This window comes from Harpia harpyja, chromosome 4, assembly GCF_026419915.1.
Source record: "Harpia harpyja isolate bHarHar1 chromosome 4, bHarHar1 primary haplotype, whole genome shotgun sequence".
NCBI classification, from domain to species: domain Eukaryota; kingdom Metazoa; phylum Chordata; class Aves; order Accipitriformes; family Accipitridae; genus Harpia; species Harpia harpyja.
In genome coordinates this window covers 63,155,696-63,174,644 of record NC_068943.1, presented here as the reverse complement: position 1 = coordinate 63,174,644, position 18,949 = coordinate 63,155,696, and the positions used below count along the sequence as shown (strand labels likewise).

General features: G+C 37.5%; 1 protein-coding gene across 19 annotated transcripts in view; it reads right to left on the bottom strand.

The window, feature by feature from the left end:
- EYA4 (EYA transcriptional coactivator and phosphatase 4) overlaps window positions 1–18,949 on the bottom strand; it is a 160,717-nt gene that overhangs the window by 75,328 nt on the left and 66,440 nt on the right. For all 19 annotated transcript variants that reach the window (XM_052784410.1, XM_052784400.1, XM_052784406.1 and 16 more), the window contains one exon: window positions 2,611–2,660. In XM_052784410.1, coding sequence (XP_052640370.1) covers window positions 2,611–2,660 — 50 coding nt within the window. The remainder of the gene's footprint in view (window positions 1–2,610; window positions 2,661–18,949) is intronic.

The window sequence follows — 18,949 nt, the reverse complement described above, 5'->3', positions numbered from 1 at the left end:
ATCCCAGCTGAAACCAGGACAACACCATTCAGGTATAATATCTAAACATTTGGGGATAAAAGGAAGTATTCACAACCAATTCATAGGTATTTGGCAAAATAACTCCCAAGAAACTTTGACAGAATTTGTAAGACAAAGTTGTTTGTGAATCAAAATTTGTGACAGAGATACTGAAGAGTCATGCATGTTTCCTTTTGTGTTTACAACTCACCTATCCACCACGACTTCAACTCTTAACTACAGTTCCCTCTCCATCTGTGCAGTTTACCTGTCTGTTGAGATAACAACCATTTTCTATAAATAAACACTGGCAAGGTTGATTATTACTGCATGTATAGTGGATACTTCTGGAAAGCATTTTTTTAGGTGCTCCATGAGTTAGTAAATTCCCTTAAAAAAAATTTACTAGTCACATCTACAGTTTGAATGCTCTTTCTAAAAGACAAACCAAGGCCAAGCAAGACAAAGAATCTGCTGATACACACATGTCACTCCCAAGAATTCTCCTGACAAAGTTCCCACACCCAATTTAATTACTTCCCTACTGTAAAAACACTTTCCATCTGCATTTATTGTAATAGTTTCAAATCCAAAACCAACAGACTATAAAGCTAGCTAAATAAATGAATGATATTGGCCTTAGGTCCCAAGCCAGGAGCTATTCTGTAAGGCTGTGTGACTCCAGCATTCATTTTTATGCTGATGTTTCATTTTATGTGCAATGTTTTCACTTAAGCCTTGTTTGGAGAAGAATTACCTTGCTCCAGGCTTTAAAGTTTTCTGTGCCATGTGGTGCCCTCTAGCACAGCTCCAGTCCACGGTCTGTCAGAGATTCCCCTGCAAGACCAAAGTCGCATCGCGAATAGAGATTCGACCAAAAAATCCCGCTTCAGGCTGTATACGCAGCACTGCACACGCTCAGGCCAGGAACATTAATTCCAACTGTAGCTGATATATCCTCAAACTGAGGCCGCAGAGCTCAAAATGAAAAGCATTTTTGTTTGAAAATGCACCTTAAAAAAAAGAAACTACCAGGTTTAGCCTCCAGATTGACTGTTTGTAACATGGGTTCCCTCTCGCACTTGGGAGGAAAAAAGTATCCTATTCCTCAGATTTGGTAAGAAGAATTGAACTACAGCTCATAAGAAATTTCCTGATGTGCAGAGGTAATGACAGTACATTGTATTCTGGGTCCGCAGGTTTGTTGCAATATCACACTCTGATGAAACGACATCAGACTATGGACTTCTTCATAATTTTTAAAGACTTGAGATATAACAGTCTCATTTGGACAAGCAAGACACTTAAAACTATGCACATGCATAAGTGTTTTGCCAAGTTGGGATTCTCCATGCTGTCAAAGTACTCAGGAAGAGTTTGACCTTTATAATAAATTTTAATCCAAAGCAGCAGCACAGCAGATACATTTTTCATTTAGAAGTTATTAAACGAGGACTGAAGGGCAAAACATGCCTCCACTGAAGTCCAGGGCAAAACTGCTATGGACTTCACTGGAAGCATATTTGGACATTGAATTTTGTATTCCCTTACATGCATTCAGCTCTTACCAAAGTAAATGAAAGGATGTATTAACAACTGACATGAGCTAATCAAAGAAATTCAGATGGTGCACAGCACAGCTCAAGCCACAGATATTATATTGGCCTTGGATATTGCAGATGACCCCAAGAGGATCCTGCTGCAACAGTGGCACAAAGACATAGTTAAGGGTGGGATTGGGGGGAAACCTTGAATTACTTTGCTTTTCTGAGTTTTACTCACAATGTTAGTGTGTCGTCAAGTTTGTTTTGTGGCTCTTCCCTCACAATTAAAGCTTCTGAGTTTTTGTGAAATTGAAATAGGTCTTCTAAACAGAAGCAAGGCAAAGATAGACAAAAAGCACTGCAAACCACCAAAAACTGAAGGAAATCATCCACTGTAGCTCAACAGTTTACTAATCAACAGGAAGGTGTACTCTTAATGGCACATCTAAAACAATTACTACTTCACCTGCTCAAAATTATCCATACACGTATATATGTGTGCAAAACATGGAAGTTAAATCCATTTCATTTTTCCTATGTACATGAAATTAGAAAAGACTGTGTTTGAAAAGTTTCTTTTTAAAGAATGTATGGCCTCTTCCCAACTTATGAACACAGTGGTATGTTTTTCATAGGTGAAAACAGAGAAGTTTTGATAAAGGTGAATTTTTCCCAAATAAAGACTGAACTGCCCACACTGAAGATAAACTGTATTATCAATAAACTTCAAGACTCAGGTATGCAGAAAAGGGATAAACGAAGAAAGTGAGATTTGATTACAGAGATTTCCCTATGCTATTTAATAGTTTGGGTTTTTTAAATTGAGGATGACAATTCAGTGTTATGGCACCATCTAAACTCAACAACTTAGATGCTAGCCTGCATCTTTAACTGGGAAAAGGAAAAAAAACCCTTCCAGAGTGAAAACCATTAAAACCAATCCAACCATTCATTCTTTGCAAAACGTCGTCTCTCATGCTCTGATGCTACGTGTCCGCAGCACAGCTCCAACTTGCGCCCCGCCACCGCGCTGCAGTCAGTCGGTGTTTGTCCTCTGGTACCGTACCTGGGATTCTGCGGCTCTGAACCATCTGACTCTGGACACGGTTTCTTTACCTGCAAAAGCAAATGAGTGACAGTTACCCTCACTTGAAACACAACTTCCTCGCTCACAGTTCACGCACTTACAGTGCTTAAAGTGGATCCAGCTCTGCTCAACATGATCTCTATAAAATACTTCCCGCATTTTACAGCAGCAGTATGCAGTACTAAACAGTGTGTTTCATTATTATCCCATGAACAGCTGCCAACTGCACTTCCCCAGGCTCCATTAGTATGTAAAATGTTCAGCTAAAATACCTTGGGAGTAGTCTAACTAGGAACAAAGAAACCAAAGAACCAGGTTCCCCACTTGGAAACGAGAAAGCCATACTGTTCTCAGCGCGGTAAAGAAATGTTTTCCCAATTGATGCTGCTTCTGTTTCCTGCTAAAGCTCACAATAATAAACACCAGATTCTGGGGCAAAGCACAGCGTTAGCTAAATAATTCATACAGTAATTTTCATTTTGTGAATCTGCTAACTGTATGTTAACTGTATTTTCCTAATGCATCAATGAACACATACACCGTTTTCACTCATATTTGCAATATGTAATTACATAAAAGGTATTTCAACTTCCAATTTAATCTTCACAATACATTGCTGTGGGCTAATTAAAGATGAAAAAATCAGTCACTTGCAAATAAAAATAGAAAACTTCTCTTTCAGACTAGGTATCTCCTTGGGATCTTCAGGATTTCCTGCAAAAATTTAATTGTACCTTCTGGTAATCTAAATTTCTTGTACTTTCAGCAGAGAAAAAAACATTTTGCTCACTTGTGTGCTAATGCAGAATCCAGGGCTGTGCGGGAGGTTTCAAAACTCCATTTTTAAAGCCACCTAGAAACATCATAGTCACTCAGACTCACTTGATGTGACAGACACAATACAAAGAACATTCCCACTACAACCAGCAATTGTTCAATGACAGTTTTCAGGAATACCTTGCAACAAGAGATTCTTCTATACTTTTTTGCTACTATAAAAGCCCTTCGGGGAAAAAATAGTGGCTGTGACTTGCTTCTATTGAAGTCATTGGCAAAATACTCACTGACACCAACAGAAAAACGATTAGGCTAATGCTAAGTATTTTCCCTAAATACCTTAACTGAATGCCATGCAGCATCACTCACAGATGTCTAAATACAAGCATGGTTCTGTAGAGGGTCATTTTTATTCTTCATTTGCATTCTAGACACTGAAAAAACAAAACGATTGCATACATGGGTTATTCATAGAAATCAGATTTCAGTAGCAATAATGAAAATTTCCCCATGACAATAACTTTAAACTGTCTTTATTGTAACAGATGTCATCCGAAACACTAAAAAAGTAGCAAACACAACTGATCTTCTAAATATTATGTTTTGCTTGATTTTACTGCAAAACTTTTTTCAACCTATCTGGTTATTCGGTTTCATCACCACTAATTTTCCTCCTCTTGGATTGTTTCTTTGCTGTTCCTACTGTGCTACTCCATGGACTTGGTAGTCACAGTGTATCACAGAGTCGTGCGATGGTGCAGCAGCTCAGCATGAGAGAGAGTGAAGGCTCATGTAAGCCCAAAACTCACAGGCATAAACATTCAGATGCAAACGTCATTGCTATAATGTTCACTACATTGTTATTAAAGTAACATTATATCTGAAATACAGTAAAATACTTCAGATGATAGAAGCACGTGATGAAGTCCCAAGAAAATGCTCACGATGTGCATTAATACACAAACAAGAGAAACAGTCATTCAAATTAGTGTACTGAGTGTCAAGACCACAGTCAACTGTTCAAAAAATAAACTCAGAATCATTCAAAGACACTGATATTGAAACAGCTCCTCCTTGAGAAGAACTTGTACTTTCAGAAGCAGATTGTCTCAACTGAGTTACAGGAGGACTTGGCCAGAAAAAGAATCTTTTCATTTTACATTAAAAAAATTAATTAAAAATAATTTAAAATACTACATACTTAAAATTATAAAATATAATTATGAAATATAAAAAATTAAAAAATAATATAATGTAATTAAAATTAATTAAAAATATAAATACACCTAATTTATTTAAATCCTAGTAAACCTCCTTTTTCTTTGTCTCTTTAGCCTATACTCACTTCCAGGCTATTTTTGCTATCTCCTTGCTGTTAAATTTACTGTCATTTATACACTATACTTTCCAATTCCTTTGCTGTTCACGTGGTTGCCACCAGTAGCACTGTCTGTCACATTTCCACTGGGGCTCAGATCTCACTCCCCAGGTCAGGAAAGTTCAACCACTGACTTTAACCAGTTGCTGGAGAGTCTGACAGTCACCCAGCACATCCCAACACCCTGATTTTGCAAAGTGATGGCAGGTCCTGTGGTGGGCAATTACCACAGCAGCTCAAAGATAATTCAAACGTACACTAATGCTATCCGAGCACTTTTAACATACACAGTGTATTAAGAGCCCTGGTTTTCCTGGGCAGGGATGAGAAGTGCTTCTTCCCCCAGTTAAGCAATAGCTGTGTACTCACAGAGGAGTTGTCCTACCCCTGCTCACACTACTACTGAATCTTGCTTTGACCAACAATACAAAGTAATTGAAATGGCTGAAAGACTACGCTTTACCTTTATGGTGAACAGAAAAAACCTGACAAATTTTGGTATACCTTGAAAGGGAGCAGCAGAAAAGCCACAGACAAATTATATCAATAAGACTCACCTCCTGTGAGATGCAACAAACTTGGAGGAAAAAAAGTTAGTATTTTGTATTCAAGAATACTGCAATGAAAACAAAATATTTTTTAAAATAAGAAACTTTCAGGTCTTCAGCTTGGTATATATATGATGGAGTTCATCTATGATCATTCTCTGAGGAAATGTGCAGCATAAGCACACCATATAAACTTATCTTTTCCTCTGAGACTAAATGTAAACTTCATTGTGCATCTTTAGGGTCCCTCTTTGAGAGAAAAGATTTAATAAATAAAAATGTTATTTCTTAAAGGAGGAATAGGCATGTGATTTCCTTTCAAGTGGCCATATGGAACGAACACCATTTCTCTTTAAGGCTACTCAAGTAGCAAAACACATTTTGTTATTCATAAAATTATGCCACCCTTGAAGGTGAACAGAAAATCACTGTGAAAACTTTCCATCAAAGACTATTTCCTTTGTCTTCAGCTGCACTGTTTTCCCTCCTAATCTGCCTTGCTGACTGTTTTCAAAATAATTAACTTTCACTGACACCACAATTATTTACATTCTCATGCTATAAAAAGAACCTTTTTCTTTACTCCTGCTCTGTTTTCCTTTTTTTTCCCCTGTGTTTACACAGGTTTTCTCACCATTTTAGTTATATGCATGTTGAGAATCATTCACAAGAGTGGTAAGATACCAGTTCCGGCTGGGTTTGGATTTTGTCAAAACTGCACTGAAATCTCCTACCCTGGCTGCCTACCGCAAAACGTTTGCAATATTTCAGCTAAAAATCCTTAAATCCAAATTTTTGAGAAAACATGCTGTTGTGTTCATATATTAAAAGTCACGCCACTACATTGCTGAGCGGCTTTAGCGCCTGCAAGTTTGGAAGCAGAATCCCAAAACTGGAAGTGGGAGGAATGCAAGGTGTACCGGTACCCAGGAATCATCATCTCTCTGAAATGGTGCCCAAATTTGTTTCAGTTTATAAGCTTCTAAAAGGCCAGTTTTCACACTGTTAGTGGACTCCTGTTGTAATCCGGCGCCTGAATTTCTGAAGACCCTATCTGCATTGAATACTCTCCATCTCAAAGCTGCTGGCGCCAAGTAGGATTTAGGATTACTTCTCCTGAGTGCCAGGAGCCCCTGTGATATCAGGAAAGGGACTGACATTAGCAAAACTGTCCCCGTGGAAGAGTACTGAGGCTGGCTGGGATAGCACAGCACAGCACAGTTTGCCCTCCTCTCCTCTAATTTGATTTGGGACTAACACCACAAACACAAGCCTGAGCATTCATCAGATACCTGTGAAACTCACCAGTAAAGTCTTTAGTGACCAGTTTGCCCAGAGTAACAGGCTAGTTCTGCTACACCAGCTGCACTGCAGAGCTAATTAATGATCCAAGCTGGGAAACTATACTTTGAACTTACAAGGTGGTGTGTAAATGTTATGTTTATCCAGAAAAATGAAGGTCTAATTTGACTCAAATTGGGGAAAAAATAGTCAACATTTCATACAATTTCTGCCTTCATCTCTGCCTTGGTTCATCAGATTTCAAATATGAACACTGTTATAAATGTCTGATACTATGAGAGCACTGTGAAAGAGAGATGCATTTATTAAGCACTGAAGAACTTTGATTAAGGTATATGAGAAATATTACATGACAAATGATTTTTTATTAAGTATGGACTTCAGATGCTTCATGTTCAACAACTATAGACTGAGGAACACAAAAAGAAAAATCTAACTACACATTCACTGAAAAAAGGAGACATCCCCTGGAAATCCTAGTATGTCATGTAATAAGATCTGCACCATAATGCATAAGAGACTGGATTTCCACAGGCCATATTAATTCTGGCATTTCCTTGCTTCTGATGTTTTCCTTTGCAACATTAGCATCCTTTTAACATGATTTTATTGGACGTCATTACATTAGATGTTAAACCATGAACTGGTCCTACTCTACGAGGTGTTCTCACACACACTCATGGTATTAAACTCATAATGCACCACAGGTGAGAAATCCCTTCTAACACAATAAGCACAGCTGAAAAATCTTGCAACATCAGCAGTAAATTATTCTGGCAATGAATCTGCTGAGCTCCCTCATGTACTGCATCAAATATGGCCTTGAGCATCCCTCCCAAATCGGTAGGAGTGCAACAGGGCTGAGTAGAGCCTGCAATGCTTTGGGTCTGGAGGAAGCAGCTCTGCATGGTGGAGCTATGGAAGCTCTAACATCAAGGAGATGAGAATGAAGAGGGAAAAGTACTTTTTGCAGACCCAAAGACATCTCAAAGCACATCTGCGTGCTTGCTCAGCCTGTGCTAATGCCACTTCTGATTGGTCTGGAGCGTGGGCAGAGCAAGCACACTTCTACTGCCCAGAAGCCTCCCTACAACAAATGACCCCAGTGAAAGCTCACCAGCTTCTACTCACTCTCCAGGGAAGGGACCATGTCTGTGGAAGAGCCCCAAGAGAGGATGGGGCATTCAGGGGAACGGTTTGATGGAAATATAGGAGAAGAATATGGCTCAGGATGTCTGTGACACTGCTATGAGAATGAATAGTAAAGAAAAGTAGCTTCTCCTTTAAAGACTTTTTAGATGCTGACTTTGACACTGTTTACATATAGGTTTATAACCATCTTGACAACAAAATCCTTAGCACAGAGACTGTCTGTACAATGCCTACCGTAACAAAGATTTCCTTTGCTACCATGACACCCTTCATTGCTACCATAAAGCAAATAATGACATTATCTTGACCTACAAAAACAGGTCAAGGGCTAGCTTAAAGATACAATGCCGGGATTTAGTAACAAATTGTAGCCATTCTGAAAATAAATATGCTTTCAAACTGATTTTAAAAAAATATGCAAATATTATTGAGAATGAAGCACTTTTTTGGTGGCTAAACTCAAATAATACTATAGCTATGTATGTCCTGTGAAGACAAAATCTCAGTGAAGCTTCTGCAAAAATAAACAGAAATGCTGAAGACACCTAGAGAAAGATCGGAAAAGAATTCTGAATAACCCCAAATACTGAACTGAATTTTTCTCAGTAAATCACTGTTATGCTACACTTTCATAGGCCTCATAAGGGTTTCAGTTACTTAAACCTAATAATAATAATAAAAGTATATAATATAAATATGTATAAACAGTTTGTATGAAAATGTAATATGAAATGAAATTAAAATGTAATATGAAACGAAATTAAAATGTATATGAAAATGTAATACTGTATATTTACTCACCATCAAGTTTTAAGTAGGTTTCTGACTTAGTTAAAAACCCAAACACTGATGCTACTGTTGAGTGAAAGACCTTGAAGCAGTAGAAAATTGATTTTTTTCCGTGATTTTCCACAGTGCAGAGACTGTACATATCTGTATTTTAACTGAATCACATCCTGAAGTAGATTTATCATATCTCAGCAGATCTGAAAATATGAGTTCTAATTGCAATGGAAGAATGAGGAAAAACATGCGATATGAATCAACTTAATTTCAAATTCACTCTTTTTTTTTTTAAACTAAAGTCTATATGAGATCGTTCTCAGTGAAAACAAGTTTTCTGCTCATCACCTAAACTAGGTTCAGCTATTCAATAGTCTCTTCCATTTTCTTAGTAATGAAATTGTTATGCTGTCAACTAAAATTGACAACTCTAATCAAAACAGATCTAGTTTTGAATATGCTGAACTTTTTATTTTTTAATGAAAGTGAAGTGAAAATTATTTAAAAGTTTTGAGTACGGAAGCAGACTGCTGAAGCTGACCTTTGTATTTTATGTAGCGCAGCAGATGAGACTTCGTATTTAAGACATCAGATACGTTTCCATGCCTCTAGGAATGGGGGGAGTAAGAACATTGTGGATACTGGGGGCAGGCTTCAAACATGTAGCACAGTGCAGGGGTGAGAGGAAGGGATGGGAACAGGGGAAGCCATTGCTGTTCCACTGTTGCTTCTGTTTTCCATGCAAACCATTCCTAAGATAGACATGTTCATGATGAAATGTATCATTGCTACCCTCCTGCCTCCCCCACCTCTCCCCAAACTAATACAGTAGTAACTCTGGTCTGCAACACTTATGTGGTGTCCATCTAACTTGCAATGAAAAACAATCCAGAGGGGAAACATCTAGCATCAAATACCTGCAGTTTAGGCACCTAAATCTATCTAGGCTTGTCACCCCCGGCTTCCTTTACATCTATCAGAAAGATACAGATGAATTTCACCTGACCTAGAGTAGTCATCTATTTCAGATGGAGAGAAATTTTGCCAAGAAGATGAATAGCTGAGTGGTGAATAACGGCTGCTACTCTCCACTGACTGCTGAAGAGGATAGGTAGTGGGGAAAACACTGAGGAAATGGAGCGGTGCTGCCAGAGCGTGTGGGAGTGCCCACTGTCCCCACACAGCCTGTGTGTCTCATTACATCCTCCATGAAATCCTCTTTGTCTGCAACACTCACTACAGCAATGAAGAGAGATGGCTCCTGCTAAAGTTTCATGCTTTAGAGCCCCAGCTTCTTTGAACCAGTCAGTGACTCTAATCATTTTAAGAAGGAGCTATCATTTACAAAGCATACCCTAATCTGCTAAATGCTTCCACTTTTTTGAGATGACACTCTTCATCACTCCCACAACGTTTTAGGTTTTCTGTATAAACCTCTGCAGAGAACAGTGTGGATGAAACTGTGACAGCAACCAGCCTACAGACAGGCAAAGAGGCTACAAAGCAGCGCTGTCTTTCCCCTAGATCTTGTTTCACCAGGCTGGCATGATGAGCAGCGACACACTAGAGCCCTTGCTGGTGTGCACAGTACATAGACAGTAAAGTAAATAGGGATTTAATCAATCCAGGTAAATGCCTTTTTCGTATTTACAAGGAGACCATAATGCTTGCTTCCTCCAGGAATGCTGCACAGTCTTATCATTGACACAAGCCTTTGTGCTACTTAAATCAGAAAGCTTTATCCAATATAAAACTGTGTTTCTGTTGAAAAGTTTTACAGAAGGTGTCATTAAGGTGTATTTATGACATAAATTGGTAAAATCTGAGACAACTTTAACTCCTCAATTTTCTCATTCGTACACTATCTTTGGGGTGAAAACTTTCCTTCCTTGGTACTTTTTTGCTAGTGGAAGGATTTCCTATGTGTTTGTTTTTGCAGCCTAATTAATGGGTTCACTCAGTTCAGAGCTCTAAGCTTCTTTCAAGTCTTTTATACCTGCAAACATTTTTAAAACACATTTTAAATTGCCTTTGGCACAAGTGCACTTCAAAAAGTATCAGAGGGTGTGACAGTCAAGTCATAATTTAAATGATTGGAACCTGTAAAGTACTATCTTCTACATTTTGAAATGCATTTATATATGCACTGTGGGAAAAAAACGGCATTCTTTTTTTCTTTTTGTTTGTTTGTGTAAGATGAAAGAAGGAAATATGCCTGCCTTTAACTGGTGGGGCAGGCAGGGCAAATGCCACACCACAATAGCACTTTTTGTCTCAGCCTGGGTTACCTAATAGCTCAGAGCTCACAGAACACTTTCCCCTGCCCTGCTGGGAGATGGACCATCAGGCTGGCTCCCTTCCCAGACAGAAAGAAAGAAAGAAAGAAAGAAAGAAAGAAAGAAAGAAAGAAAGAAAGAAAGAAAGAGAAAAGGAGTTAGCTCCCCATTCAGCAGTTGCAAAGGCAGGGAAGCTCCATCAGCCTGGAGCTCATTTATTGTCATGTCAGATTGAGGAAGAAATACTAAAGCACTAGCACTGGAAATCTCTCATTCTCTTTTTTCTCTCTCACATTCCTTCTCTCTCTCTCCCTCCTTCTCTCTCTCCTTTTTTTGAAAAACACTGAAGACAACCCTGTGGCCTTTTTTTGCCTTTTCAAATCAGCAGCATGTCTCAGTGCAGCTGAATCTTCAAGTATAACCCTGGTGCCTCCCCAGTATCTCCAAACTGGAAATCAGCTAGAAGATACTGTTCTTAATCTAGACATGGAAAAAGTGTTTCCTGTTTTTACTCCAGTTATGGTCCCATGATCTCCCCCAGATTGTGCGATCACACCATTTTTATTAGTTTTAAATGTTTGCTTTTCAAATCTCAGCATTCCCAGATATCATTGATGTCTTTTCAGGAGAAAAGCATACTGAGATGCAGGAAAAGAGCCACACTGTGCAATGCTTTCAATATTTAATCTTGTGATTCTCCAGCTCCACAGAAATATCATAAGCAAACTAGGTGTATCAAAACTGCTTTGGAGTTATCACTTAATATTCAAAGGAATAGCAAGTCATCTCCCATTATATGCATAAAATTCAGTGCCCCCTCAGAAAACCTGAACTTACTTTCTTTCCTCCTGCTTTTCAAAACTAACCAGGGCCAACAAACGCAAAGAAAAAAAGTAAACTTTGAAGCTGAAATTTAAAGCAATGAAAGTCAGGAAGTTCAAAAGTTAATGTTCCTATGGCTGTGTTAACTTGGCCATGTTGCAAATACATCATTCAAATACTTCAAGCTATTTTGTTAAAGGCATATAGTACTGTGCCATAAAGAATAATAAAACATGCTGTTTTCTTTTCATGTGGAAACCATGTTGTATGAGCAACAGTACAGTGTATTTCTACTGCTAATGCTGATTTCTCTACCACAAGTCAAGTATCTGTGCCACAAGGCGCTTCTCTGTTCCGAAGATGCTGGTGCCTCATTGGGATCTAGCTTTCCCTTAGCTCACCCAAGAGCTTACATACTGACCTCCCCAGTAACAAAGGCCAACTCTTCTCCTGAGTCTTCTGACTCACCAGAAAATAATCTGTCTTTCCCCCTTAAGATCAAAGAACACTTGTCCCAGCCTTTCTATCCCTCACTTAGAGGAAATTTAAACAAATGGCCTTGTCGATCATCTCATCCTTTCTATTCTTCATTATTCTGGTTTCTACCTAGGAGCATATTGATACCCAAGAGCAGTAAACAACATGATCACACATCCATCAAATACTCATCCTTACCACAGATGATGAAAAACATATATGTAAAATATTTTGTTTTAGCAGAGAAGACCTTTTTCTCTCCCTATAATCTTTTGTTTGTCTTCTGTATTTTTAATATACGTATTCTATGTGCTAAGGTTAAAGGAGATCAGCCCCCCAAAATGTGCCTTACTCCTGGTCAACAGTCTTCTGTTTCTCAGCTCCACTGAGTGTTCACTCCCTGGTGCTGGGCCAGCCTTGAGAAAGAAATGTCTACACCACCATCAGCTTCACCATCCTCTCTGTCTCGGAGGAGCATACTCATCAGCTGCATTCTTCATCCCAGAGCTAAAGGGACTTTAAAGACAAGGATTGTGGCTTTGAACTGTATTTAAAAGTTCAGGAAATGTCATTGAGGGGAAAAAAACCACAGATCTAATGTGTTCACAATACACTGATTTGATGTGAGCTTTGTAATAATTAGTTTTCAAGCATCAAAGTCTTCATAAAGTCCAGCCCATTTAAGAATGAATGAATACCTGATTCATATCACAGTCTGATAGCATAGGATGGAATAGTTTGGGTACATTGAAAGCATTGTACGTGGATTCAGCTACACAACAATGTGGTTCATCGATGATCTAAAGAAAATTCCTAGCCTGATACTCGAATTATACAAGATCACATGGTAGACACAAGCTCTGCCAAGGGTAGCCACTTGTTCACCAGTACCACTTTTTCTCTTGCTCTGATACACTTCCATCCAACTTTTCTTCACTGTTGGTCTTATCGCAAGCTTATAGAACTATAGCTATATGAGCCAGATGTAATGGTAGGAGATCAGTGTATACTACCTGCAGTGTCTGACAGCACAATCTATGCTGTGTGACCAGTCCAGCACATGCATGTCATACAGAAGCAGAAGAAATGTTGATCCTTGTAGATGTCCTTCAGAAAAGGAGAAAAACTAGTGATGTAATGCAGCTTTTCAGTACAATTTTTAATGCATATCTACTAAGAAGGACTCAGGTCACTTCTGTGTGTTCTTGGTCCCTCTTCACTCTCAGGAGAGATGACAGTATTCAATGGACAGTGTGGTATGCAACAGAGAGTACCAGAAAGATGAGAAAATGTAACTGACCATTACTCACAGATCAAAAAAGATCACCTGACTTCTTTATTAAGGCAATTCAGTTGCACATTCTGACCTGAATTCAGGTATATGTGACCATATAACTGTAGATGGTCTAAAATGTCAACTTCAATTAAATGACCTTGCAACTGGCCATTGGGCAGTTTTGCTGTGATTGGGCTCAGGAAAGGAAAGGCTTGACTGTAGTTGCAGGCAAGGATCACTCCAGACTGTTAGCTTCTTCAGCTCCAGTTGAACTCCAGCATGTCTGACAGTAAAAAAGGAAAATTACTGCTCTAAATGTTGATTATTTTTCTCAGAAAGGATACCAGTTATTCACGGCTTTCCTTCACAACCCTGAAAGGCAAGAGTACCTCCATTTTGAGCACATGTACTGAGATCTGGGAAGGCAAACAGACTGCTCATGACTAACTGCAGTAACTGCGGAAAATGATCCCGTCCTGCCTAGGTTTGCATGGGCTTCCACTGGTGCCTTCACCTTGCTTCAACAGCAGTGAGGGTAACAGCAACAGCTAATGGAGGCTATGTTGTATTCAGTCCTTTAGCAAAAGACATTCCCTACTAAAGAGTCGTCAAGCTTGAGACAAGTCTACAAAGATTTAAGCTTAAGTCTAAATAGGAACATGGTGGTCAGGCCCATTATCTTCAATGAAACGATTCAGAATAAAGAAGGTAAGTATGGGAATATGCCTTTGTAGGACGGGAGGCTCAATTAATGCCAAAAAGCAACAGGTGGACGGAGCAAGAAGACAGGTTGGAGGGAGGATGAACAAGGTAATATGAGCAGGTAATATGAACACGATTTTAGCTCAGCACCTGCCTACCCATTATCAGCTGGCAGAGTCCTGTAGGCATTGTGGAAGATGGGAATTAGATGAAGACCACGTTAAAACAGTATTAAGATAAGATAAAATAAAATAAAATAAAAACCAAAACCCAAAACCAACAAAAACCACTGTTCTGCTATTCTGTGGTAGTTTTTCTCCTGGTAGTAGATCAGAGATATTCAGTCATAAATACCTGACTTTTCAACAAATAATATCTGTGAATCTGAACACGAACAAGTAATTTGGTCTATGAAAATAGTCCAAGCTGAAGTCATCAGTTAATTGTACAACAGTAGTACTTCTTGTACAATGCACTGAGGCTATTCCAATTAAAACCACCTACTTAAAATGTATACAAATGACTATGTTACAAATTAAAAACAAAAGTGTATTCAAAACTGGAAAAAAAGTCGAAGTAGGAGTAGGTAATAGGCATTTGCACATCACATTCACCTTGAAAATTACCAAGTATATCGCCTGTACATTTACAGTGAACAGCTGTCCTTTTTCTTCAGTTTCATACATTTCTGTTCTTCCTCATTACTGAAGCTAATTTGTTTAGCATTGTAGCAATAATTTCTAGCAGCTGTTGTAACATTAATAAACTACATCAGATAACCAAAAACTTTGGCAACCTACTTCTATTGGAGTAAAGATGCAAAAAATTCTTTTTAGCTCAAGCTACTTGCTGGTCAAAATAAAATAATCAGTTCTTTATGGCCCATATGTTGTCTAACTCGTGAAAAAATAATTTGTTAGAGGAAAGATAAGATGACACACAATGTTGCAGTATAAAATCTCACAAACAGGTGGATATAATCTAAAGACCTATTCACATGAATTTATATCGTCATGCAACCAAATTTAGTTTGTTTCTGGTTAGTTTAGTTTTCAGTGCCTCTAGAACACTTCAATAAAAGTGAAGAAAATGCTGCTAAGAAATGAGTCTTTTCTTTTTCAATGCTAGAAAAAAAAGAATAATGATTTATCAGAGGCAAACTACAGATAAAATAATTTTTAACAAGTACACAAGAAAAGATAACACACAAGTACACATAGTTACTATATGCCAAACCTTATTTAGTGCGACTACTTTTTATAAATATAATTTACATGTAATTATTCAAATAGTAATAAACAGGTAAACTCCAGGAACATTTACAACACAGCATTCATTAAAAATCTGATTAATATCATAGTGTTAAAATGTCATTCAGGGAAATTAATCATAAAAGGATAAATGATTAATTTTATCTATACACAGGTATACAACATGTGCTTGCTTGTATACTAGTAACAACAGCCACAATTAGAAAGCACACTAAAAATATTTACCATTCTTTTTTTCATTTGCTTTATGCTATAGTTCTTAACACTAGCCAGAATAGCTGTATTTACAGTATAAAGTATGTAAATAAATCTAAGACCATCATCTAATAATGTATTTTTCATTATTAGTCAATGGGGACAACATCAGAGGTAGCATAGCTCTTAAAATGCCACAAGAAAGAACCACTTGATAGATCATATTTCAGCTCACATATAAGTCACTTTGCCTCTTTTTTCAGGCTTGAAAATTTGACTGGTTTATACTAGTATACTACTTTAGCATATCCAAGTAATTTTTCAGATTTTTAATTTATACTGCTATATTGAAATATATAATTTTAAAATATTTTAAAGTATATTTTACTTTTTAAAATGTTCTATAAACAAAATAGTTGAATTAGCTTTCCAGAAGCAATTAATTAACTGGTTGTGGGTTTTTTTTCAAATTCATGCCGTTTTGTTTATATTTGCAGTCCTCCAGCAAATTCTTTAACCAACAGGCAATTACTTGGCATAAGGTGTTCTTCCAATTTATTTTGAATGGTTTTATACACACATCTCAAGCATTACATAAAAAAGTTTAGGAAAATGTAACAACCAAGATTCTCTAAACTCTGAATGCATTCAGAACAAAAATAAAAAGAGACAGCTTCATAGTGAAGGATGAATTCCATCTACCAAGGTCAACGGTCAGCAATAACAATAAAGTATATTGCTACGCATCTGCAGTCCTTTCTCCCACAGCCTTTTCAGGCATATTCGGTGGAAAGAGTGCGTGCATTTTCCTCCCTTTCAGGCAAACAAGCAAGTGTCCTTTGTCTCTGGGTTTAACATGCCAAGCCTCCTGCATCTTTCGACCCCCCTCCCTTCTCTCCTGTCTCCCCAACCTGATCCTGGAATGTTTTGGCCGTGAGGTTAAGAAAGATTCCCCCATTTATCACAATCTGCCAAGCACAACAGGGTCACAGTCCCAGCCCCAGTCCTACCGCTTAACTAATCCAGCCTCGGCACAGGCATGAAACTTCAAAGATTTTTTGCCACAGGCAAAAATTAGTCCTTATTTGCTTTAAAATCCAAGTATCAATCAAGTTAGTTAAACTGTGCTTCAGTGGAGCTAACGTTTTGAACGTTCAGAGCAACATGTACATTTGGTTCTTAGCTGTGACTCTAATTGAATGCAGAGCTCACCTGGAATAGCACTACAAGTAGTTTAAGTACAGCAAAAATCTAATCATGAGATAATTCATTTTATCCAGGAGAAAACCCTTGATAAAAAGAACTGTTCAAACATGCATGCAAACACACGAGAATATGTTTTTGTGCACGTGTGCAAATAAATATACATAATACATACAGAATCTCTGTTTATGTGAAATCACTTCAGATTATTTTACCCGCCAAAGGTTTTATTATGAGTTATACGAGATGATCAGCCACAGTTATATAACAGTAAAGCTCAGTTAATGACTTTTAAATATTCCTGAAATGAATTTTGAAGAACAATTACAGATTTACTATGAACACACAGAGAACTTTGCTTCACTATTTAGGAAGCAAATCTTCAGTTAAGTCTAGCTAAAATAATATGTAAATTCTACTATTCTGGGATACTGCCTACCACCTTCTGTTCAATCCAATGCAAACAATAAAATAATTATGCTTTTTAAATCAATCCAGGTTTTTAATATATATTTCTAACTGCATCCTTGTGGGGCTAAAATGGGATTAATTTTAAAATTAGCTTTTAAAAAGATCTTCACATTTTCTGCAGATCTTTACTTATAATTAAATACTGTTTAATCATGTATGAATTCAGGGCAATGATTAAATATTGCATAGAGTAGAGAAATAAACGACATAGATACTATATTAAGCTGTTAAGCTACCACAGAAAGGTATATTTTTTTATTTTTTCCAGCAGTATAATTGAAAAGAGTTCATAAAATAAAAATAAAAAGTAAACAAGTAGCATATTAACTAGAGCATTAAATTCTACAAACTGCTCACATACCTTTTATACATAAATAATACAGGCATGCTATCCTTTTATTTAAAAATACTGAAATGATATGTGAAAATTTTAATCCCTTGTAAATAACATTTACTAAATAAATTTTACAATTCAAAGTTTAAAACTGAATAAAGTGCAACTTATTTCCTACATTGTCCCAAAGTAAATGTAACTTCAATAAAATTTATGTATAGCTACTTGCAAAGAAAACAACAGAAAACAAAAGATTAAAAAGATAGGTAAGCATGCAAATGAGACAGATAGTATGCAGTGCGGTTTTTCACTTGCTTCCTCTATCTTACAGTATACTCAGACATTTTATCAAACCACAATCTGTTTAAGTTTAGAAAATAACCTTGACTTCTAATTTCTGTAACAGATGAATTAGCTTCCCTGTATGCACACTCTAACATGCGTATACATTTGCATGATCACACAAACATACAGATATTTCCCCAAAGCCAAATTCAAGTTCTTTTGCTTGATATTATCCACATTCATACAAGGTTAATGCTACTTGATTCGCTGTACCATTTAACAAGCTATACTAAGCACTTTAAGAAATCTAAAATTATCTTGGAAAAATGCTTTGGCAAGAACTATATTTTTAATTCAGGAATTTAAAATATTACTTGCTTTATATACCTTTTTTGAAATTACATTCTATTTACTTTAGAAGAAATTATAATGGCTCAAAAGGTAGTGAGACAGTTAAAAGCTGTTTAGCTGAAATGTATTTCAGAAAATTGTGAACAGTCCAAGAAAAGAAACATGTAACTGGATCCTGCTGCTTGCTGCTCACCAGACCCCAGGCACAAAATCGAAGAACTTATTGGCTGTAATAATTTATCATACCTTTCTTCCAAACAGGTTCCCTACGCATTACAGTTCCCTACAGCAGTAAATGGCTGTTTACAGCTGGACCAAACTGGGTTGCTCCTTCTTCCCTGGGACTTTGCTTGCTGCACTAGGATAATAAAACAGCACTCCCAGAGTAAAACCCTTCCGAGTTTCCCTGAATGAAACGGACATTTAAGAAGCAGTAATCATTATGCCAGCTCCCATCGTGGCCCTCTGAACGCAGCACGGCAGCGGCACCGCTGCGCTTGCCTCCTACATGGACACCGAGGTAGAGAAAAACATTTGAATACAACAGCAGCACACACGAATGGACGCCCTGAAGAAGTAAGGTTTTAATCAGAATTTATTCTCAGAAAGTGGTCTGTGCAATTGCAAAATGCATTAAACAGTTTGAAATGAATTCACAATGAAGTAAGACTCAAATACAAACGCACAGTGCCAACTGATGGATAACGTTACAGAG